Raw genomic sequence first — 25,161 nt, forward strand, 5'->3', positions numbered from 1 at the left:
TATTTAATCAGATCCAGTGCATATTTAATCAGATCAGCTCAGGATGAAGATTCATCTCTTCTCCACAAAAAGCAAACAAACAAACCAACCCAGTTTTTTAGGATATGCAGAAATGCAGTCTCTTGGTCCTTTTCTATTACAGTTGTGTGGGAAGCAGCATGGACGACTCCAGGTTGAAAGAGAATTAAAGTGCTGCTCAGTCCAGTTTGTTCTGAGCTCTTCCCTGGAGGATCATATGGTTGTGTCTCTAAGACAGGACAGAGTTTGTTTTTTTAAGAAATGGAGAGACTAAAAGATAGACTGCAGCAAGAATGACATCTGTGTGTCATTAGTGTAGAGACTGTAGCCTAAGTGTCATGAGTAAATGTCCACAGACAAGATGCAGTAGAAGTTAAGAGAAGTAACTATTGGGCCTTGAGGAAATCTGTAAAAAGTTAAACAGGGTATGAGGAAAATGTTCTGAAATATATGCAGATGGCGTGACAAAGAAACAGAACCGAGTCTCAGAATGCTGGAGAAGAAAACATACTCTTATGAAACTGTCAGCTATCAAGTTACTGGGTCTTGGAAAGCAGCTGCTTCTTAGTGTTCCTGCTCCTCGAGCCCTGTTCATGTGCAGTGTTAGGAATCAAAACTGAACTGATGAGGAGAGGACGAGGGATGAGTTACTGTCAGAAAAGAAAGGGGTAGTACAGGGCAGGAGAACAGTGCTGTACCAGGGAGGAGGAAGAGAAAAGAGAAAAAAGGCTGATAGCAGCCCAAATAGGAGAGGAGAAAATCAATGGAAAGTGTTAGGAGAGGGAGTAAAGTGGAAGGGGAAGGTGGCAGCCAGTGACACAAATGTAGCTGTAAGAGCTGATGATGGCACTTCTCTCCAAGCTAGTTTGACAGTCAGTGGGTGTTTTAAAGCATCATTATTTCTTGCTGGCACCCCTCTCTTGAAGTATGTGTACACACATAGACAATTAACAAAAAATATCTGGTTTTAAATGTATGAATTACCTCTGCTTGGCCTTCTCAAAATTTATCGCAACTGGCAAAATATAAATGGATTTTTTTGCATCAGTCCTCAGGCTAAACTGTCACTGATTTTAGCAAAGAAGCAGGATTTGGTGTGATGTATTATGTTCAGAACTTCCCAGTCATTAGGCGTGTTACAGGTATTTCAAGGCAGACAAACAGTCTTGAGTAAAAGCATGTGAAAGGGGGAACTAAGAGCATGCCTACTTACACCAAATATATCTTCATCCAAGAAGATAAATGAATTTTTTCTCCTTGGAAATTACAACTTTATGCTCAGTCAAGAGGTAGGTGTTTCTCACATCTCCTCCTTTCATACTTTGGATAATGTGTTCATTCACAGAAAACGAAAAAATCACTTATGTCACTGCTGAGACAACTAACAAACATCATTTTTGTAAGTCAGGGCTTAAAAAAGTAGTTCTGTAAAGCAAATTTTGAAACATATTTCTGCATCAAGTTTGGATTATGTGCTGCTTGTGTGTTGGGAAATGCGCATTTATTCTAAAATTCCTGGGGTTTAATTTATTTGGGAAATAAGGGACAGTAAACATGATATAATTTTTTGGCAAAATAAGCTTTATCATCTAAACTTTCATAGTTTTATTTAAGAGAGGATGTTCTGTTTGTGTTTTGATCTTTTTTCTTATGAGGACATAGCACAGTAAGGGATGTAAACAATTTTAATGCTACTTGGTAGTCGTGTAAATTGTTAAATACAGCAACAAAACCCTTAGGAAAGTGGAAGATTGAAAGAGTTGCTACTGTGGCAATTTAACAGACTTTTGCAGTCCAATGTAAATTTAAATGGATTTCCCTGTGCAAATGTGTCAGTGCACTCAAAATGGCAAAGAAATGCTCAAGAAAGAGCCTTCAGGATATGTACTTAGGAAACTGCTGACATTTTGAAAGAAGTCAAATACTGTGTGTGTTTCAAAGGCACAGTAATGGGGTTTGTGTTCAAACAAAGCCAGAGCAGTAAGTGTATTTTTCCATTCTCAAAACCATAAGAATTAAGTATGAAAACACAGCAAACCACATGCTTACTCACATGGTTCATAGAGCATGTAATAGCTGGCTTTGTCCTTTGTAATAGATGGTTATGTAATGCTGAATGTATAATTGGTTTTCTTGAAACAGCAGGAATTTTATATGCTTACATCTTCATCAGTAAAGCTGAGGCTGAGAAAACCTGACCTCTTAATAGGCTCAAGCTGCATCTGTTTCATCTGATACTGGAATGCAATTGTAAGTACAGCCTCGTTTTCACAGTAATTAATTACCTTAATAGGTTAAACTGACTTTTGAAACCTCAGTATTTGAGCCCGAAGGAACTTCTCAACAAAGGAGCAAACAGGCGCAGTCAAGTATGAACAATCTGGTTCGGCTCCTGTGGGGAGAGGACAGCTTGGACCTCCAGCAGGCTGTGCAGGATGTGCCTCACATTGTCATGTTCCTCACGCTGAAACTGGACTCTGAGACGTCCAAGGATGAGGTACGTGGCTGACTCAATAACGCTGAGCTGAAAGGTAACAACTGGCCACAGCAGCTGCTACGACATTTGATGTGAAAGGATAAATAAAAAATCCTGCTAATGGTTTGGAGTTGTGAATCATCCGTAAAATACCCATTTGGGCAGAAATAAGGCCTGGAATTCCAGGGGGGAAGAAACAGAACACTGTTGACAGACTTTTAATTGTACTTGAGCTCAGTTGAGCGCTGCTGAGCAGCAGCAGGTGAGGAGCAGGCCAGGGTGGTGATTGCACAGCCGAGGTGCGTTCCCCAGTGCCGAGCTGTCTCTCGGATGCTCACCGGGATGTTTTCAACACGCCTCTCCAGTTTGAATTACGAGATCTGCCTAGTCAAAAAAATTCCATCCAGCAGGAGCTATTGGCAGTCCACATCCATAATCTGTCTGGCTCCTCCTGTTTTGAAATGCTAATGTGCCTTTTCTTAGAGGGCTCTGGCATGTCTGCTGTTAGCAGGCAGCTGCTGATTCTTGCTTGGGCAGCATTTTAGAGCTCTAAAGTACTTCTCCTTTGTCCTGTGAAGCTTCCTTTCACATCTCTTTCCTTTTTGTGTTCTTCAGGAAAATTTTGCCAGTGTACATGTAAGCCACTGTAAGTTTGTGTAGATGTTGTTCAGGATGTAGCCATAGCTACAAATACTCCTCTCCACACAGGGACGAAGAGCTGAGGTTGGCCTCTTGCCCAGTCTGGAAATGACAAGTGAACAAAGTGGACTTCTTAGGAACAGACATTTAGAAAAGGACTCTTCTCCCCTTGTGTGAATTCTCAAATTTAGCATTGTGTCCCAGTGATCTTATATTATTTCTGGTGAGGAGACGTCAAACATAGCATAGGTTTTTGCAGTCCCCAGGGACTGGGATGACAGGACAGTGATGGAGTGGGGAGCAGAAAGAAAACATTTTGCTTTCCTTAGATTGCAATACCTTTTCTTTATTTATACTGTTTTTCAGCTGGTACAAGTCTACGTTCTGTTGGTGATGTGTAATAGAGGAAAAAGTGTTACAGCTACACAAAGTGGACTTTAATTTTATTTTCTTGAGACAGGGCTGGGGAGAACCCTAGAAAATTCCATGATACCGTAATATGTAGTAGTCTAAGACTGCTGTGTTGTATGGATAGAACACTTATGGACAGTTGCTGTGACTTGAAGACCAGTGTTTTCTTGACCACGTAAACTTTATGAAATATTTAAAAAAATAATTTCAGGGCCTCTGGCTCCTCTCTGACACATGTAAATGCCTGATTGCAATTCCTGCACTTCACTGTAAATTGACTACTGGTTTCTTGCCCCATTGTTTCTTTACACTCTCCCAAGAAACGGGATTAATCCTGAGCATTGAGCAGAGGTAAAAGAGGGATTGTAATGCCCTTGTTGTCCCTTCACAACATGGAATAATTGTTTCCTGAGGAGTCTTGGCTGTTATGCAGCCCCAAATATGTTGAGAGATTCTTTGCTGATATAATCAACCTCTTTATAACATTTCCTTACAAAAGAATGCTGCCTTCTTTAAGACATTTGTCTTTAATTTCATTTTCTGAACTTCAAGCAACTTCTATCCTGTAGATGTACTGTCCCAGATTTTATTTAAACAGTACTTTAAATGAGTAGTGAAGTTATGGTACACCAAAGCCATCCTGCACAATAAAAATAAATGATCCTTTAATAAGCTGCTTTACCCATATCCAGAGGAGGCACAGTATGCAGATCACATCTGTGTAAATTATGGCAACTAGAACTTGTAAATAATTCTCCCACTTGTGCGCTTTTGGCACCTAAAATAGAATTAATGAGCTTTAAGACTTGTAAGCTCTGTCTGCTCAGCTATACAGGGAAGTAGTATTGGCAATCATTTGGGATGTGTGTATGCCTGTGGGGGGTGTCCCTATGGCAACAGTTTCTCAGTGAGTAAGGTCAATCCTGCCTGGTTTTATATTTTAGTTTAAGGTGGATATTACAATTATACCTTATTTGTAGCAGTGTACAACACTCACATCTTTGTGTTTGACCTGGTTTTGGTGATAGCATGTCTTAAAAGGAATAACGTTCATGTTCTTCCTACTGTTACTAGAAGAGTCTGTTCAGGTTTGGGGGGTTGGGTTGAGGGAGGATTTACACTTTAAGAAATGAGCTACCTGTCATTTATTAATTCCATTGTCACTGGCCTGTGACCTTTGGGCTTGCTTTGGAGACAGCTGATCTGGTGGCATGTGCTGGCCCTTGCTAAATCACTATATCCACACATGATAACAGCTCTGCCCTTTCGTTACAGTTGGCTTTTCTTTCCCTGCGAATGTGTTCAGATAATTCACAAACAAATTTTGTGTAAAGGCCCCAGTTCATAGTGAGGAGGGGGGAAAAGGCTCTTTCTAGCCCTTTGCAGTGCTGTAATTAGAAAGAGCAGGGTTTCTTCAGTTGAGGGATTGACTCCAGAAAAAAAGATCCTTGTCGCTAATGAGTATTTATGGAGTTAGTTAAATTGGGTATGAATGAAGAGTTTGTCAGGTCCTTCTGTAATGCAACTTTGCATTCTTTTAGTCTTGATGAAGGAAAATTTTCCAACGGGCGTTGGCACTGGCTTAATGTGCTTAGTGACATACACAGGGAAGTTAATCATGCCTGGGTTTCGTTTGTTTGTGTAGAGGGATAATTAACTATAATCTTGGTGGTGGATATGCTTAATATTACATGCGTTATTTCTGGCCCATCATTATTTGGCAGAAAGCAATAAATGAGGTGGAATCATGTTTGCTTATTACTGTATTTTTATGGTTGCTGAAATAATACAAAATTTTTGAAAGTGCTTGCATAAAAATTATTTTTAAAACATTGTTAGAAAAAGAAAAACAACTTCAGAAATATTTATCTCTATGGAGCTTTAGTTTCAAGATAACTTGTATAAGAGTATGCTGGTCGGATGTTTTGTGAGAAATCTTAATGGCATATTTTAAAATTTGAGCATATTCATCAATTATGTTTTATGCTATACATGTAAAGCAGCTAGGTAGGGTTATACAGAGAGACTGGAGTTTTCATATTCTTATGTCAGTTTTGAAGAGCTGTATGTCTGATGATGATTTAAGTCAGAATTTGAATATTGAAAGAACTGTACAAATACCTGAATCAGAGAATGACAGAATGGTTTGGTTGGAAGGGACCTTAAAGATCATCTAGTTCTTACCCTACAGCCATGGGCAGGGACACCTTCCACTGGACAAGACTGTTCCAAGCCCCATCCAACCTGGCCATGGACACTTCCAGGGATGAGGCATCCACAACTTCTCTGAGCAACCTGTGCCAGTGCCTCAGCACCTTCACAGTGAAGGATTTCTTCCTCCCTCTTGGCATCAGATATATTAACCGTGTACTTAAAGCTGTAAAATGCAGTGATCACACTGTTTGTCATCTTACATTTCTCCATGTAATGATGATTCTAAAGAAGTGATGCTTTTCTATAAAATAGAGAATTTAAAACTGTCAGAAACATTCATGTGCATTTTAGAACTTTCCAGTATGCCCATGCAGCACACTGCTTGTTGCAATATCATACGAAAGGATATGATAAAAGATTTCATGTTTAAAAAAAAACCCCGACTGTTACCACAAAAAAAAAGATCAGTATCTTGGTTTCTGTGGGGATTTTTTAGAGGGGTTTTGGTTTTGGTTTGCTTAACTAACAGCTAACTTTCTTCACAGCAAGAAATTCTTTATCAGTACCCCATATCTGAAGCATCCCAAAAACTGAAAAGTGTGAGAGGGATATTTCTCACACTGTCTGACATACTGGAAAGTGTTACTGGTACGGAGATTATCAGGTAAAAGCATTTGAAATGTAATTACTATTTTATTACCTTATACATAGATGTACAGCAAACATGGGCCATGCATCAAGTTCTAGCTAAAACAGAGCAATTCACCCTGTTAAGGCAGTTAACACTTTAACTACAACAGCATGCCTGAAGTTGGACTGCTCAGCCTGGATGTACATTGATTTGGGGGAATTTCTTTGTAGTGGGTAGCAGTGACTAGGATTTTTAGTTCAGTGAAATGGTTTTCAACTCCTTTATAACTTCATCGTGTTAACAGAAATACTTCTGGTTTCATTTTTCTAGTTCCTCCCTTTTCTTATGTGACAAACTGGTTCAAGTTGTTTACTGGAAAGAATCTGACAAGTTGCTCGTAATTGGCCTTCCTGAAGAAAAGTGAGTTTCAAATGAAAGGTTTTGTTTTCCTTTAAATTTTGTGTCCTCAAATTGTACTTTTCTAACAAAAAAGGCAAGAAAGGGAGGGCTTAAAGCATACTCTTTTTACTGTAACTAGTTTTTATACCTGTGGTTCCACTATTTTGATTGACTTTATTCACATCTTTTATATATCCATTGTTGCAGTTTCTTTTTCATTTCCTCTGAAGAGAATAAAATCCCAGAAATATTTGTAAGTTAGAAAAGAGTGATATTCTAGGATTTGGTAAACTCAAATACTTTGTAGAGACTGCTGAATAACATCAGTAATATTACATATTTTACACATTCTAGGAGGACTGCTTATTCATGGTAAAGGTGTTATAACCATAGCTGTATGTTTTAATTTTTATTTGTTAGTGTGCCACTTTCTCAGCTGAGGAACATGATTGAAGATGTTGTCAGGACCTTGACATTCATGTACAGTTCTTTGGACAGGTGAGTTCTTTCAAAAACATTTTCTTTTCAGTCACTCATATTTCATTGGTGCTCACTGAAAAAGACAAATAGTAGGATTAATTTTAATGTTTCCAGGGATTTTCTTTGCCTCTTCCTTTACAGTTGTATAAAAACCAGAATTCTGTTGTTTTTGCCTTTTGGTTTCAGTCTTAACAGTAGTAAGACACTGTTTAAGCAGTCTTTCTTACTTCAGAAAGTTTTGTCCTTGATTAGGTTAAATCATTCCCATCATCTAAGTCGCTGTGGATGTCAGCAGCACTCTGCAAGTGTTATCCTCTGTGTCTGTAAAACATACGTGTGTATCAGTGTTACATTTTTAACAGAGTAAACACTCTGGACTTCTCAACTCCATTTGGCAGAGTGAGTGTCTTTCTCTTCATTTGGAAATCACCCAGGAGATTTTCAGTCTGACTTTTACTTAAATAGAATTGCCCAGGTGGATTAGTCATATTCTTGCATTTAATTCAGGGTTAATATGTGTATGCCATAGAGAAAGATAAAGAATAAATCTCAGTTTCCGAAAGGATGAGACTGATGTTTCACTCGTCTTAAATTGCTCTAAGACATCTACTATGAACTAAACCATACTGGTTTAGTTTGCTCTTTATTTGTAGGTACTGCCTGGGTATCAGTCTAGTGGTTTTTTTCCTGTTAAAAATACATCCAAGTGTAGCATCGTGCTGCAAAGAGACTTGTGTAGCACTGAGGGTTATAGAAACAAGCTGCAAATTTCTCGGTGTTATTCTAACTTGGAGTTCATGTTTGTCCAGTGCTTTTTGCCAGGTGGAAAATGTTTCTCGCCTGGATCATTTTTTCAACCTGTTCTTCCAGCGTGCCCTTCATCCTGCCAGGCTCCAGTCCAGTGCCAGCCCCAGTGCTCAGCACCAGGATTCCTGCAGTGCCCTGTTCCTAGACAGCCTCCCAGGCCTGCGCTGGCTGACACTGCCTCAGGACATCAAGGTAGCAAGGACATCCTTCTCACATCTCTCTAGGAGAACCTGTGCAGGAGCGGCCAAAAAGTCCATGCAGCTGTCTTCTGCTGCTACTGTGTGATTTACCCAAGTGCTTTGCCCATCCCAGACCATCCATTTTCCTATAAAATTCAAGTTTGGAGCTACACTATCATTCCCATAGGATTGCCATTGTGAATGTAGTTTGTAGTTTTGTAGTTTGGTGACTTTCAGAGTTATCTAGGAAACCCCTAGCAGTTATCTAGGAAAAACCTAGCAGCCCCTGATATGTAGCTGTATGTTTGATTTTGACCATTGAAGTATTTTGGCAGGCAGGAAGTATTATTCTAGAAGCCCATGTATTGCTCATAATTTAGGAGAGATCTAAATGGCTGTTGCAAAATCATAATAAATACCCACATGTCATTCATTGACACCAGACAGGCACAGCTTTTCTGCACCATTTCACTGGGCCAGGTTACCTCCATGTTAGAAACCAAGTTGTGCTTTAAGCAGGAGTAAGACAACTGGTAGGTCATAGTAAATAACATTATAGCTGCCAGTTGTTAACCTCACTTTCATTACTTTAATATCTGTGAGTCCAATTTAAAATATGTTATTTTTGTCATGGTAGACTTTGTTTTTTTAATGAGTATCTACTGTGATTTATTGCAAATAAAACAGCTGGGAAATTTTAAATGCAGAGTTTTCTTTCATGGAGAGACCCAAAATATTTGTAAGTTTGTAGATAACATAGTTAAGGCTAATTCTAATTATTAGAATATTATTCTAATCTGAGCTGACCATAAACTCCATTATCCAAACTTACTTTGTCAGCAACAACAACAAAAGGAAAGAACCTTGTACTCACTGAACTTCGAGGCTGCCTGATGGAAAATTAGAATTGCTTCTCAGAATGGCTCTGGGAAAGGCCCAAGTTTGGATGTTCAAAATTACCTTTCTTCTGCAGTGGCATAATTCTGTAATTTATAGGTCTTTATTTGAAGATAGCATTAACTAGGACTTTCCTGCATTTCTGATTTTTATGTTTAGTAAGACCTCAGTGTATAATTTTCATGGGAGTGTTTGGGGGGAAAGGGATGAAGTGTTAAAGTCTCTCAATTTACTATTGACAGGGTTTGCAGAATGATTTCAGGTTTGCCATGATTCAGTAAGAGTTGTCAGGGATGTTACAAGTTATAAAGAGATTTCTCTTTGCTAGTGTGGCCTTCTCCCTCTTCTCCTCTAAAGGAGACTTGTCTTCTCCTTTATCTTTAGTCACAGACTGACAATTATTTAGTTCTTGCCACCTTGCCCTGTAGTTTTTTTACTATTTGTTGTTGGGGTTTTTTCCATGCTTTTTTTTGTCTCTCAAGTTTCTGTAGAGATTCTGTTGCACTTTGGTCTCCAGTTTAGCTTGCAGGCTGCTTTTTTCTTATAAAATAGTAAGTGTTAAAGGGATTTTGAAAACAGCATTGCTGATACTTACAACACAGACATCACTTTCCAGAGTTCTTTGAGATCATTCACATTTGCCAGAGAACTGTTGCTGTTGCAGAAGATGACATTTCCAGTTAGCGTTTTGGTGAAGATCTTTATATTCTGTAAGGACTATAAAACTAAAAATGTCAGTTCTTCAGGCAGAAAGCCATTTAAATTTTGACTGAGGAAAAGCTGAGAGGCTGGTTAGTTGTTGAGTGCCAACAGGCTTGCTGACATTTCTCTGTTTGAAAACTGGCTGTATTTCAATTAGAGGCAGCCTGTTAGCACAGCCCAAGAAGTTTGTAATTATGGGATTTAGGTTCTTTTCATTAAGCAGCACATTTATGTCACGAGTTTCAGTGCCTAGGACTAAGGAAAGTACTCTTAGTAAAACTTGATTTAACCAACAGCTCTTGCAGTTAGAGAAATACGGAAGCTTAAAGCAGTTTCAGTAGAACAAAAATAACGTGTGAGAGAGTTTTGGCAATTCCATAGGGACAAAAAACTTAAACCCATTGGATAAAAGATCTTTCTGATAACTCAGTTGGATGCCGTAGTGAGCCATGTTTGTCTCTAGACCTCGTGTTTTAAAGCACACTGAAAGTAAGAGTGACATCTCCTTTGTACCAAACACTGGGGTCAGCAGGCACACAAGCAGAGAAATTGTACAGCTCCAAAGAACAGGGGAATTGACAGCAATTAGGAAGGATTTTTCTTCAGTCTGGTATCTCCAGGTTCTTGATATTGGATGTTACTAATAAAAAATAGATGCAAATGTTTATCCACTCACTTTGTACTTGTGAAACCCAGTCTGAGACGAGCAAGACAGAGCAAGCTGTGCTATTATTGGAAATTATTGTGTTGGAAATCTCTGTTAAAAAGTGGGTTTTGAATGTTTCAGATGGAAATTGACACAGCATTGAGTGATCTAGAAGCAGCTGACTTTGCAGAGCTGGTAAACATTTTATTTGTTTGTATTGCAAGTATCTCCTTGTTGTCACATTCAGTGGTTTAAACAAACGCTATTTTCAAAATCCATCAACTTCTTTTAATCAAGTGGGAGTCAAAGCAGTTTATCCTGAATTTCTCTCCATGCTTAATATTTTAACATATTATAATCCTATAGGATTAGTCACTGAAAATCCATGATTTAATATAATTGAAGTCCATGGGATGATGTCTGCAAAAACACTAATTTCAACAGAGGTGATTGTTGTTACATTTCATCTTTCTGTAAATAACGGTCTCCTTCTCAAGCAATTGTGAGTAAACTTGGAAACATCTATGGATCAGAATTTAATTTTCCAGTTTACAGAAAGCAATTACAAATTCTACTTACTTTTACTACTGTTAAAGGAGGTAGTAGTAATTTGCTTAAGTAACTGGTGGCTGTGCAAGGTGCAACCAGATTGACCATTCAGCTTTACTTTGTAATGAAAGAGCTCTCCTGAGCTCACATTCCACAACAGTTACTTTAAACTTCTATTCCAAAGAATCCCTGCACTAAACAGCCTGGATGATTATTTACAGAACTCAATGTTTATAAGTTACAGTTAATTGCACAGAAATTGATTCCACCTACTTAAAATACAGTGTATCCATCTAAAAACAGTGCTACTAATGGGAGAGCACTGAGCATTAAAAGATGAATGAATGAATGGGTATCTTTTGGGTAAAATGTCAAAGACTAGAAAAAAATGCTTTAAGTTTTACTCTAGGAGGGCCCCTGGTGTCAGTAGTTATGCTAAAAGCTAGTTTGCTATTAACTGTGAGAATGAACATATCCTAACAAAAATAGTTTATGAACACAGAATAATTAAATAGGAAACTAGTTATTTTGAGCTGAAATTTTTAGAGAAAATTGTAATGACACAAAATTCGATGATGAAGGCTAAAAACTTGGTATTTCCCTTAACTGCTCAGTATTAACTGCTGCACTGGTAATAAGAGGTGGTGAAATATGAAAGTGTTAAATAATATATTGATTACAATTGATCAGAATTAGTTCACTTGCAATTGGTAAATAAAATAAAAATGCTGAATTAAAAATTAATACAGTGCTTTTTTTTCCTTCCAACAGTCTGAAGATTATTATGACATGAGAAGATTGTATGTGATTCTGGGCTCTTGTCTCTTTTACAAGGTAGTATTAATGATTAAGGCCTAAAGATTAGGAAAATGCATCTAGAAATCTAATTTAGTCTTTCAGAATCTCACAAATCTGAAATGAACATATCACTGGTTTAAGCATGTATTTCTAGTAACAGCCCTAAAACTCAAACACCATAACAGAAAAAAATCAGTGTTGGGAAATATGTACTGTATGAACAATAAGAACAAAAATACTTCTTTAAAACTGGAATTTCTTGGTGTACAATCCAAGGATTGAAAAGACAGTAATAAGAAAGCAATAAGAGTCAGTTTAACTGAGACTGTAGGATATTCTAATAGGAACTCTTTTGTTCATTCCCATTTTTTTACAGCAGGTTCTCTATTTTTAATCTGTCTTTAAATCCAAGACTTGAGAAATTGTATTGACAGCTTTTTTCACTTTGGCCTCATTCATAACTTTATTTATCTTTGGTAAATATAGACAGTGCAATCAACAGTATAAAGAGGAAGGTAACAGCCTTTGCTGTAAGAAAACTTGATTTTAAGGATTTTATCAGTTCTTTGTGCTGGGAGTGTTATGAGAGAAGTGGAACTGCACAGTATCTACCATGACAGCACTTCAGCTGTGAAGCCCTTAGTGCTGGCACCACTGTTACTCTGTGGATCTTCTTTGGAAATTTTATTAATTCCAGTAAAAGCACACTATTTTTGGAGAGGGAATTAAATGAGAATTCAAGCACCTTAACACTGTAGCTGTTTTGCAGGCTGGGAAGGCCCAGCTTACCTTTGGTAACTTGCATATATGCTGATGGTTTTTTTGTTTAGTGTTTTGATTATTTAGATGTAGTGCAAAATCTCAGTGTTGTCTGTTGTACAACTGTACACCAAAAGGAAAGTCTGTGGCCAGAAACTTTAGGATCTCAATGCACGTGGAGCAGGGATATCTCTGTATGAAAAGTACTCTGAAGTGCTACATGGTGGTGGTGTATTTCTCACTGAACACGCTCCCTCTTCTGTGTTTAATTAAAGGGTTACTTGATTGGTAATCACTTGCCAAAGGAAGACCTTGTTGATGTAGGTTTCTACTGCCGGCATTACTGTCTGTTACCCCTGGCAGCAGAGCAGAGGATTGGGCAGTTGGTGATTTGGCGGGAAGTGTTCCCACAGCACCATCTCCAGCCATGTGAAGAGTCAAGTTTGACAGGATACAGGGAACCTGAAGCAAGATATTTCTTACTGATAGTTGGTTTGGTAAGTTAACAGCTGCAGCATGCCTGTTCTCTGAGGCTCTCTTTTGCTGTTGTGAGTTGTCTGCTGTTCACCAAGATCGACACTTTCCGTGCCTTTCATTGGGTAATTTTGCAAAATACTCAAATTGTAGCTGTCTTGTGGGATAGAACTTCCCAGAGAGTAGCATTATTTATACATCTGCAAAGCTTGCAAAATTTAATATAAATTCTCATTATTTTTATGCCTTTTCACTTCAGTTGAAAATGTTTCTACCTTCATGATCTCACATTTTCAGACAACTCATGTCAGAAATGTCTGGTTCTGTTCTTTTAAATGTGGACTTTGTTTAAAGCAAACAGCTGATGAGTTTGTAAGCAATCTTTTACGTTTGCATCCTCTGTATTTACAGAGACACTTCATGCTGTGTGTCCTGCTGGAGGCAGGGGGCTGTGCATCCAAAGCTATTGGGCATCCAGGGCCAGACTGTATCTACGTAGATCAGGTCAAGGCAACCATACTGCAGCTGGAAGGAATAGACGCCAGCATAGAGGAGAGGCTGGATTCTCCCTCCATTCCACCTTTAGCCTGTGCTGACTGGTTCCTTCCTGCAGCACGGGACAGGCTGGACAGCTTGAGCACCTCGCCCATCCTAAGCAAGCTGCAGAATTCCTGCAAAGCAGCGAGCACTCCCGGGAGCAGAAGGAGCCTCTTCGGGGACTCCTCCCTCAGCACACGGAAGCAGAGCCCCACGAGGAGCAGCGGAGGGGCCGAGCAGGGCAGCGAAGGGCCCGTGGAAGAGGAAAGCCCCAATCCACAGCCTGTGGTGGAGCAGGTCAGAGAACAGAGGCAGAGAGAATTGATAAGGTTCTGGGGGGCTTAGGGGAGAGGGCAGTTTGTTCAAACTCAAGGTAACTTTTATAAAAAGCACACTATAAAAGAATACAGTCCTTGAACTCAGTCGAAAATACTTCTGTTGCCTTGGGAAGCTCTGAGTCAGCCTCAAAACCATCACACTTTTTTATTTTATCATTGCTTGTAAATATTTGGGGATTTCACATGACTGAAGTGGGCACAGCTGTGTTAAAAAAAAAAAGTAGCTATAATTGGAGAATATCCCCAAAATAACCGATGAAAAGTAATTGCTGTACAGTTGTACAACTGCTTCTAACCAAGTTTAGTCTAAAATAGGCTGTAAAATACATTTATATAAACTGATGTAACTGTTTGGGCCTTATTAAAAATGCTACATTGTCATCTTCTTTCTGTTGGTTTGATTTTCTTCTTTCTTTAGCTGTGTGTTCTCTGTTAGTTCATCTATCTGCTTGTTTTTCAGGCCACTAGGAGAAAACACACCCTGCCAAACCCATTGCATTCAGGAAACCTTAAAAAGAACCCTTCCGAGAAAGATACAGAAGTTCTTAATTCTATCAAGTAAGAAATTATTTTTTATTAAGTATTTCATTTTTTAGGCCATACTTGGATTTTTTTTTAATATACACAGATCACAGAAGTCCCCACATTATTTTATTCCAACCAAAGCTTTGTTATGCAAGGATTATCAGAAGTGAATCTGTTAAACTGAGAGCTTAATTAAACATTAAAATTTGAAATAATACGATAAAAGACAAATGTTTCTGAATAATTTGTCAGTATTGTGCACACATCCCACATCTGTGTGACCTTGGAATTTCAAACAGAAGTTTCTGGACCACACATATCCAAACCTTGTGCCTCCCTATTGCCTCTAGGTAGGTGTACAATGAACAAAGCTTTTATTTCTCTTTCCTTTTACTTTTTGGAGACATCTTTTGAGAACACAAGTGTACCACAGTTTTTAATTTGTTGGTTTTTTAAATTGACAGTCAAAATTAGCAGGATTTCCTTGGTGTAGAGATAGGAACCTTTTGAATGCCTGCATCCATTTTGTACTCTACTGTAGCTAGAAAAACAATTCTGTCTTAAGAAACAGAAGTTGTAAATTATTTTATATTTTTTAATTAAATGAATTCTCCAATATTTTTAAGGTTGACATCTGGTCCTGAGAATACCCTCTTCCACTATCTGTCTTTGGAGACGATGCAAGGAATCTTTATTACTCCAACTCACAAAGAAGTAGCACATCTCGGTGGCTCCATCCACCCCCAGTTAATTGAGAATTTCTACCAGTGCTGCCTTTCAATTCGTTCCATTTTCCAGCAGTCCATGAGGAGAGAGGTAAAGAAACTTGGATTTCGCTTTCTCCAATCACATTCTCAACTCAGTATTTCAAGGTTGTTTTCACTTCATTATTTCAGTGGTTCATGAGCAGCTGTATTTGCATGTCTGCAGACTCTAAACCAAAGTGGAATACCGTCTGTCAGCTGTATTTTTTAGATCCTAAAGTGACAATTCAAGTGAGTTAAGTGAGAAAAGGGGAAATAACAGTACAAGTTGAAGGAAGGCAAGTTTGCAAATAACTATATATAATTTTTCTCAATGTTTCTTTGATGTTACTGAAGAAGTCATTTCTGGCTAGACCCACGTGCCTCGTAAATCTAGGAATTTTTAAGTGTTAAAAATATGTGTTGATTTGGTGGATTGGTCACATGACACTGGGGTTTGACTGAGTAGGGCTTTGGCAATGAGCCATGTATTTTGGGCATTTCTGTTGGGAGATGTAGAAACCCAAAAGCAAGCAGAGAGAATAAATGAGTATTTCTTACCATCAATTGCCTTTGGCTACAGCCATTAAATAGACACTTTATAGTTGAAGACATAAAACTGAGTTCATTCTGCTCTGAGAATCAGAAATAACTGATGAACACATCTCTTTCAGCGAAATTTGGGGTAGTCTTTTGCATATTGGCTCCAGCATTAATGCTGAAATTGGCAGGCTGTATTATGGCACAAGGAGAATGTAAAAGAATAACCAGAAAATTGCCTTGTTCATAGTGCATGACAAAAAAACCAAATACAGAAATGTACTATTATACTGCATATTCTTTGTCATCTGGTAAATATTGTTATGGTTTAGGATTCAGAGAACTGCACCAGTAATGCAAAGTTACTGTAAACTGATGAATAATCAATTTAACCTCACTTTCTGACAACTGAAAATTCACAATTAAACTTCTAAACATGTACAGGAATCTCGAATAAATCTTAAATTGAGCAAAAGTAAGCTCTGTAGTTTTAAACTCCAAAATACAATATTTTGACCATCTTTTCTAGATCTTCAGCCCCCACACCTTCAATATTGTAGGCAGATTGAATGATGTGGTTTCTGCTTCTGCATATGGCAGACAGAAGTTCCTTGAGTTGTTTCCTAAGAAAACCTTTTCTTTCATCTTCAAACCAACTGATTGTAGCAGGAGTTTCCCTGGCAGATCCACAGATGAGCTGGAACTTTTGCAAGGTTTATTCAAAAGCTCTGTACAAAACAGAGCTCTAAAATCTCGAGAAAACACAAAAATGTCTTATTTTCTTGTCCTTGTACTGGTTAAGAGTCAGAAAATGCTCTGAGCAAAGTGCTTCAGCTGTTCATTTACAAAAAGAAATTCCTGCCTGGCCAAGTTTATTCAATAGACTCTTACTATCACAGTTCTTAATTAGGGAGGCACACAGAGAAGGAAAGGTGAGAGCTTTAGCTGTTGAAACACACTTTTTTAAAGACCTGTAGTATCTCAGATGTCTTTTTAGAAAAACAGTGTTTAACTAGAAGGGAAAAAAAGTCAAAAAAGGGAGCATGTGTCTAATTCCAGCTTGTGTAACAATGGAAAAGCCTTTTGATGCCAAAGTAACAAAACTGTGGAGAAAAGAATCATGAGAACAAGTTAGTTGTTCTAAGCCTGGCTTTTTGACAGCAGTATCATCTGTCAGAGAGTCCTGAAGAAACCACATGGTTATCTTTGCTCGTGTTTATGTCAGAATGTTTCATTCTCTACTAACATTTCACCAGTCATTTTACAGAAAAAGAAAAAGGCAGGCAGTGGGATTTCAGAATTGAGTAAGGCAGCTGAGGACCCAGATCTGGTAAGAGAACATGGACTTCTGTTTGAGTGCTCTCCTGAAAACTGGACTGACCAGAAGAAACCACCACCAACAATGAACTACTGGGTTGTGGGGTAAGTTTATAGATAAATTTCACCTCCAGTTTTTCATTTTGACTGTGCCACTGTGTTCTTTAAAGATAAATTTAACTGTAGCACATCACAGGAATATCTGAGCGGAGTGACTGAGGTAGCTTTAATTTAAGGGGACTGGGAAGTTGCATTGGTGTGAATTTCCACCTTTAACAGTTGCTGAGTCAGTGGTACAAACAAGTGAGGTGAACAGTTATAATTACTGGAGAGGCTTTTCCTTTGGGAAGGAAGATGTTTAAAGAGAAAAAAGAAAAAAAATTGTTTCCCACCCTGAATGTACATAGTTGCAGTTTGTGTAGGAAAAATTAAAATCTTTAATTAAAATATTAAAAATGTTTATGCTACTGTTGGTATCTTTTGAAAAATAATCATAATGCTACACAAGGTTATGCACAGGTATTAACAGCTTTTCTATTTTAGCTCTTTCCCTAGGAGAGCTCATTGGATTAGTATGTGGGAATGTAACTACCCAGATGTTATTAAGTTTAAAAATCAGTAAATACATGAATCCTGGGGCTTGCTCCCAAGGACCTTGATTGCACCTTGTAGACCAGACAGACCAGTACCACAGAAGATCCTGAAAACCGGGAGATTTTTTTCCCTACACAGCCTGAAAAAAACTGAGTAGAGAATAGCTTGATTTAAAAATCCAACATATTGAAAGAGGTAAAGTAACGCAGGACAGACACCGAAATTTGCCAACTGTCTTACACAGCAGCTTGTTTTAACTCCCTACTGAAACCTCACAGTACAACTAGAATCTGCCATTTGAGGAGAAAAAAATAACACCTGTGATGGTTACCTTCTTTTTGTTCTTTCTTTTTTTCTCCCCAGGAGACTCATTCTCCACCCCAAACCTCAGGAGTGTTATGTCTGTTTCCATGACTCCGTGACGGAAGCTGCTGTGGAACTGGCCTTTAAGCTGTCCTTCGGCTTAGCTACATAGATGAGCTTCCTGCACACTCAGGCATCCTGCCTGGGGGTGTTAATTCTTTAGAGCATCCCATATAAAGAGAAATGAACTCCCTTTGGGTGCCACCATGGGGTATCTTTGAAAAGCTTTAAAAAAATCAAATACCTTGTGGTATGGCTCAGTTTAAAACTTCAGTGGTGATTCTAATGAGCTCATCAGTTGAATACTTAAAAATATTTCAGAGAACCAAAGTTCTTATTTTTATATGCTATCACTGCTTCTTATCCTGGTCATAACTTTATTATATGAAAACACTACATAATTTGTGCATTCACTGCTGTTCAGTGTACAATATGCAACATAAAATGGTAAGCTGATCCTCAGAGTACTCTCTGAACAGGGAAATTGGATGGAGGAAGAAAAAAGTTTTCCAATTAGTTAAAATATTGCACCTCTGAGGGCCTGAAAAATACTGAATGTTTTCAGTAGCATTGTGTTAATAAAGCAGAGAGAAACCTTTTCAACAATTCCTGGCACTTAGCCTCACAAAACTAATGACTTATCATTTTTGCTCTCCTGCACACTCGAGGACTATAGTGTGGCTGATGTTTTACTTGACTCCATGAGTTTTAACTATAAATAATACTTTCATTTGTTAAAATGCAATTTTGAAGACACAAAGAAGGATGGGGGAGGGCAGGGTGGTTTTAAGACTTATGCATGGACTTGGCATATTTTATATTCATAATTTCATAATAAAAATCTATATTTGTTAAAGAATAGTAGAGCATTAATTTTGTATTCTTTTTTTACTTAATGCATTTTCTCTTTTGTTTTATTATTTTATTCTACTTGCTTGTCATGAGTGCTTTTCCTAAAATGCATGCTAGACTTGCATTTTAAACAATGGGATCAAAAGGTTTAAGTATTTAGGAAAGCAAATTCCATTTCATGGCTTCTCATGACCAAATCTTTAGATCTTGTTTTCACTAGTAGATGACACTGTTTGGGGTGCCTCTAAAACAGTCAATCAAAGGCTTGCAGTGCTCACAGAGTGATTCACAGCTTGTCTTGATCACTCAGCAGTTGCTTTAGTTCCAAGCAGCAGAAGTCTGAGGCCTGAAGTGCAACCATATGATTGAAGACTTAGCTAATCAGCTTTCTCCAGGATTTATGGTTCCTAGCAGATGAGCAATAGTAGTTCAGTCTGAGGCGTACAAACCACATCAGTAACGTGTTAGCTGTGTTCCCCCTGTATAAATCAAGTGATGATGCGAGAGTTACCCTGTTACACCTCTTAAAAGTCTAAAATATGTGAGGTTTGGCTGTTGGATTTCCTGGTAGATGGAAGAAGGAACGTGGAGGAAAGCAAGCAGTCTTTGCTGCAGCGCTTGTAGCTGTTTATCTTGGTGTCCAGGAGAACCCTTTCTTTCATTTAGAAGAATACAGTAATTTTTAAAGTGCCACCAAGTTTCTAATACCTGTATAAACCATCTGGCATTGCTCTAATATGGAGTGGGAGCACCCTCTCTGGCAGCCAAAATGCATAGGGAGGCTGCTTCAGGAGAGCCATGTCTGCACAGTCCTGTAACTACTCTGCTCTCTTGCAGTTTCCATAGGTATCCCTGGTCCTAGAAATGGATGAAGTAAGGAAGTTAAAAATCTGAGCTATTTCTCATGTTACTGATGTTTCACTCGTAGTTTGAGATTTTTCTAGAACTAACACCAAATTCATACGCTGTTGGTAAATTTCAAAATCAATCTGGATTTCCAAAAACAAGTGCTTGAAAAAGAAAGGTCCTGAAAAGAAAGATTTTAGGCCTTTGTTGCAGCTCATACCAAATAGAAGAGATATTGTACAATATTCTTGGTGTAGTATAAGCTTTGGAAATTTTAAAATCTCTAGTTATTTTTAAAGTTCCATTTCTTTCTCTGCAGAGTTTTTGGCATTGGTGGTCTGGCAAGTGTTACACAGTACTTCTCAACACAAGCTCTAAAGGTTTCTTTTAAGGACAAATGCAAACACATTTTTGTGTCCAAAGAGGACAAAGGAAAACAGGTAAAAATAATCTCCTGCATATTAGTTTTGATAAACAAACTAGATCTGGTCAAGAGCTGTGCAGTTCTTTCCCTCAGCATGCTTGGTAATTAGGGGTGGTATATTGATAAGGTTTTGTAATAAGCTTATTTTATAGCAAGAGAAAGAGGCAGGTTTGCTGTGTAGCTTATGTTGCAGGAATCAAATCTGGGGTTTGATCTTAAATGATTAATGACTTAGTGCAGTGCCTGTAAATGTCATTCCATTCAGATGGATTCTTGAAAGGCATACAGGTCTACTCCCATGGAATTAATTACAAGAAATCTTGGTCTTGGAATAGGAAATGTTGATACTGGCATTTGGCAAATTAGTTAAAATTCACTCATATCAGCAGAATGGAAAATAAATTCTTCATATCTGATTTGTTTAGTGTGAAAATAGATGGAAAATCTGCTTCATTTGTCTCTGTCTTAGGTTATCTCTTTTAGGATTTCTTTGATTAGGTTTTGATAATGTAAACATAATCCAGTGTTCTGTGATTTCTCTTGCTGACAGTTCTTTACTACAGTGCCAGAAAGTTTTCTTGCCACAGGCTTTTCTGGTAGTGCTGACCAGGAGGAATTCTGTCAGTCACTAAAGTTAGATTAATCTCCTGGTATCACATGCAAATTCTTAAGCAGTCCTTTTTCAATTACTGTCATTTTTTATGTAAAGAGTTTAAGGTTATTTTCTTTCTTTTCTTACAGTGGAAAAAAGTAAAACAGGTATTGTTTAAATAACACTGTTTATAGTTCTTAAAATCTCCCTCCTGGAAGTGCTTCCAGATGCCTTACATGTGTATGAGCTTGTGACTCAAATTTTAGAAACATTCCATGAATAACACTCAAGATTAATTTCCTTAGAAGTACAATATTTAGCAAAGTGGCATCTCCATTGTTGAAGCTCAGGGTCTTTGGATGCTTTCTTCCATGTTCTGTTCAGGGCAGGAAATGGGATACTACAGCTGCAGAGTTGTTACCAAAGTGGCAAATAAGAAGTGATTTTGGGTACATCCACATGGTCTGCATTTACTACACGAGATGTAGCCCTGATGCAGTTAAGGCCAACACAGCTAAGTCAGATATCACCACTACAAATTTATGTCAAATGGTTCTTCTACAGTGATCAGCTTTTACAAGTGAAAATTTAAAAAATAATTTAAATTTTAAAAATTAAATTTAAAAATTTTTAAAAATTTTAAAATAGCTCAAGTATAGGAATTGCTCTGAGACTGCCACAAGATCCACTGAGATCAGCTCAGAGCATGGTGCTAATTCTGGGAAGGCAGTGAAATCTCTGAAGTGGCAGTGCCAGGTTTACCTGATGTGCCTCAGGTATTTATATTTATTTCATTCTAAAGGCAGACCAACGCACAGTAGTATTAGAATAGTTTCTGTTACTTAAAAATTTACAATTACAACCATTAAAGGAATAAGAAATATACAATCTTCAAAGAAGAGGATGGAGTAGAGGGAAAGAAAATTCTCTGGAAACAGTGCTGTAGCATAGCTCTCAGTTTTGCATTTGTTTAGACTCTGTAGGGAGAAGTTTTAACTGCATTTTGCCAACTTGGGGTACAGAAACCAGAGGAGTTTGTTTTTTTGCTAACTTAATGGCATTATGGGGTGTCATTTAAAGAGTTAATGACCATCCTTGTTCTGTATCAGGAATATCAGCTGAACATTTTCTCAACCAAAGATGATTTTTGGGTAGTTTATGTCTCTTGATACATTTCATTCATTCAAATAGGTGAAATTAATTTCCTGGAAAGTGTGTCTGGAAGGCTTTGCAGTACAGAGGGAAATCTATGGCTCTTGGCTTTCCTGATTTTCCTGTAATGGACAACTTAACTCTGGTTCTTGTCTGTGCAAGGTTATCCCAGGAATTGGCTGCTTTGCTTCACCTGTTGCTCCCTATGCCTTGTACTTGAGCTGAATTAATAATTTTGTGATGCCTGTGGTATAAGCAGGTGTGCAGTTTGTAGCTCGTCCTTCAAAGGTTGGTTTATTGCCTGCCATGTTTTCACCTGTAAAGAATCCCAAGAGATGGAAACTGATGAAAAATCTATACATATAATTTTAACTTTTTTAACTTCATCACACAGATTTTTTAACTTTTGCTCCACACTAGGGAAAAGCTGAAACAAGTAACACTTCTCATACATCTGAGTAAGAATGTGTGGGGAGGAAGTGAAAGCATGGTATTTTATAGGAAAAATTCTTCCCAGAGAAAGGGCAAGAGAATTCATACATAAGGATTCTGCTGAATGACAGCAGCACTGGAATGGTAGTCATTTGACCTGGAAAGTGTTTCAGCAAATGGAAGTCACTGAATGTTTGAATACAGTCTTCACATCTCTATGCTTTGTTAATAAAGAGACAAAGCAATGATCTCCTCTGTTTAAATGCTTCAGTATGCAAGCAGTTTGTACTGAAAAGCAGGGTGTCTGCAATGCATGACAATGTGCATAAATTTCTTTTCTATTAGGTGCTGCTGAGCAACAGTTCCAGGAACTGGGGACTGCATTATTAAAATTGCAAAGACAGATGGACTTCCTGGCCTCTACAGGGATTGAGTGGTTCAGTACAGGGAATCGTTGCACACCAGGCCTTCTGTTTTGGATGTTATGACACCATTAAGGTAGCTTTTACAAACAGAAATGAACACATTTTAAATCTTTATCATCACATTTATTGTGAACTAATGAGGGTGTTAGCTACAGCTTTTCCATTTGCAGTTATTTGTGGTCAACAGACTATTACTGAAGAGCCAAGTCATTCTACAGTAGGATTAACAGAACAGAATTGATCAAAATCACATTTTTTATCTACTGGATTTGATGTGCGTTTTACAGAACTTGTAGAGGCTTCCACTTTTGTTTTGTAGAAGTATGTTCAATTCACAGCTTGGTGAAGGCTTTCAGTAGAAAACTAGGATTGGTTTTCCTTTTCCTACTCAGAGCCAGATATTTGGAGTAGGACAGGTTTGTGGGTAGAACAATTTAACTAAGGAGTTCAGTAGCATTTGAAGTACATATAATAATACAAATTCTTGCTGTGAAGATTATCTTCAAGCAAATAAAAAAGCACCACAAAAATGCTCTTGAGAAACCAGGACCTCGTTCCCTGCATCCCTGAGGAAGTTTTGCCATCCAATAATAGGAAAGAGTTGTTAGTTCCAAAGTGTTTCTATGCTTTGTTTCAAGGATCTCCTCTCGGTATTCCAGGAAGTCAAAAGAAAATCTGAATAAATGTTGGCATAGAACTTGCTTAGGTCATTTCAAAAAATCCCAGGGATACTTAAATTCTTACATAATGCCCTGCATACCTCTGGTCATCTGCCCTAAACACCAGAAACCTTGAAGCTTACCCCATTAGCACTACTGATGTCTTCCTTTCAGACTAAATGTGATTTCACTGTTTCGTGCTTTATCTGCTCCATGAGCAGCAGGCCTGCAGTTCATGCTGGTTTTACTTCAGAGTGCTGTGCCTCTTGAGGCTTTTCCAAAGAATTGCCTCTGTTTCTGGTCATCAGCTTACCACTAGGATGGAGAAGAGTATCAGGATGATTAAAAACATAAATTGTAATAATTTTGAGTAAGAGAATGGGTTTACTAGCACAAAAAATGAGAATGAGAGGATTTATATATTTTGTGGATGTATAAAGGTATTTTGTGAGTGATCCTTGTTTCATTCATGTTGTTCTGAAGGTACAAATTAAGCTGATTAGCATGATTTTAACGATTTCTTATCATGTGGCTTATTCTGATCCAAGTGGAGGCCTTGAATTAAATATAGCACCTGTTATTTCTCCAGTTAAGACTGTATTTTCCAGATGGGATAACTTTCTGAAAAAACAAGCATACTCCAGTTGCTGCTTTCAGCAAAACTGGTTTCTGTCAGCTAAGCAGCAAAAACCATTATTAAATAGCCTTTCATTTGCATATATTCACATTGATCCAAAACAAAATATGCTAAATGCTCTTTAGCTATGTTACTACACTTATTTATATTGATCATGTGAACATACATTTCATATGTTTGAATGACAATGGCCTAAAATAGACAAGACTGTCTTTCTGCCATTACGGAGAACCTAGAACCTTACCTTGACATTGCAAGTGGATTTCATTTCAGATGTGGCTAGGTTAAATCTTCAATATTAGTTTAAAAAAAAGTATCTTCTCTCCACTAGAATTTGACATAATGAGAGGGATTTGGATTTGTCTCTCCCAAAAAAAAAGTGCATGTTTCCCAAAAAAAAGTGTACATGTTTTTTGCTAGTGAAGACAAAAATCCAGTACTGGTTCCTAATACAGCCCTTAGTATGTTTTAGAGGACTCTATTGATCACTAGTGAACTGCAATCTACTTGGTACAAAACTATTTCAGTCATACCAAAGAAGGAAACAAAAAATGAGCTGTGCAAGTTTTAATAGCATTGAAAGAATTCAGAGCACCCTTAGCACTGGAGTGACCTCATTTAATTCCTAAGCCTTCTACTTGCCCAGTAGAGCTTAAAAGAAGCATCAGAAGAAGGATCACAGCCTTTCTAAATTTAGCCATTGGTACCAGCTAACAGAGTGTGACACCAGATAAATATTTATTAGTCAAAAGATCACTCCTTTGGAGTGATCCATTAGGAAAAAATGGTGTCCTTTACTACAGAAAGACCAATGAATCCAAGAAAATACTTACTTGCCTCTTGTTTGAAATTCCCAATGTTTCCATTTTGTTCATACTAAAACAACATTGAAAAGGCTCTTACCTGGCTGGCAGCATTTTAAGCCAAACACAGCCCAAAAATATAGAGACCCAAGCACTTAGAGACCTGGAACACTTAGTGCAGTAATTCTTGAGCAAATTAAAAATGGCTGAGGATTTTTCTCAGTATTGAGGCTAAATCTGAGCATGTACATAAATAAGAAGATTCTTGCTTTTATTTCTGAGGTAATAATTTTCAAGAGGGAAAGACCAAGCTTCGTGGAGTATTGATAACTCAGGATCCAAAAGAAGCATTTAGGAGGCCTT

The 25,161-nt window shown here is 37.9% G+C and overlaps 1 protein-coding gene across 2 annotated transcripts in view; it reads left to right on the forward strand.

Annotated features, from left to right (window-relative positions):
- The window catches only part of INTU (inturned planar cell polarity protein), a gene marked incomplete at its 5' end in the record, with an annotated part of 39,211 nt that extends 20,572 nt beyond the window's left edge, over positions 1–18,639 (forward strand). For both annotated transcript variants that reach the window (XM_082282626.1, XM_082282625.1), the window contains 13 exons: positions 2,312–2,515; positions 6,244–6,362; positions 6,660–6,749; positions 7,149–7,226; positions 8,018–8,207; positions 10,581–10,634; positions 11,760–11,822; positions 12,821–13,042; positions 13,431–13,853; positions 14,355–14,452; positions 15,046–15,235; positions 16,970–17,124; positions 17,977–18,639. In XM_082282626.1, the coding sequence (XP_082138752.1) occupies positions 2,312–2,515; positions 6,244–6,362; positions 6,660–6,749; positions 7,149–7,226; positions 8,018–8,207; positions 10,581–10,634; positions 11,760–11,822; positions 12,821–13,042; positions 13,431–13,853; positions 14,355–14,452; positions 15,046–15,235; positions 16,970–17,124; positions 17,977–18,088 (1,998 nt within the window). In that variant the 3' untranslated portion in view covers positions 18,089–18,639. The remainder of the gene's footprint in view (positions 1–2,311; positions 2,516–6,243; positions 6,363–6,659; positions 6,750–7,148; positions 7,227–8,017; positions 8,208–10,580; positions 10,635–11,759; positions 11,823–12,820; positions 13,043–13,430; positions 13,854–14,354; positions 14,453–15,045; positions 15,236–16,969; positions 17,125–17,976) is intronic.
- Between the last annotated feature and the right edge of the window lie 6,522 nt (positions 18,640–25,161).

This window comes from Coloeus monedula (assembly GCF_965178545.1).
Source record: "Coloeus monedula genome assembly, chromosome: 5".
NCBI lineage: Eukaryota > Metazoa > Chordata > Aves > Passeriformes > Corvidae > Coloeus > Coloeus monedula.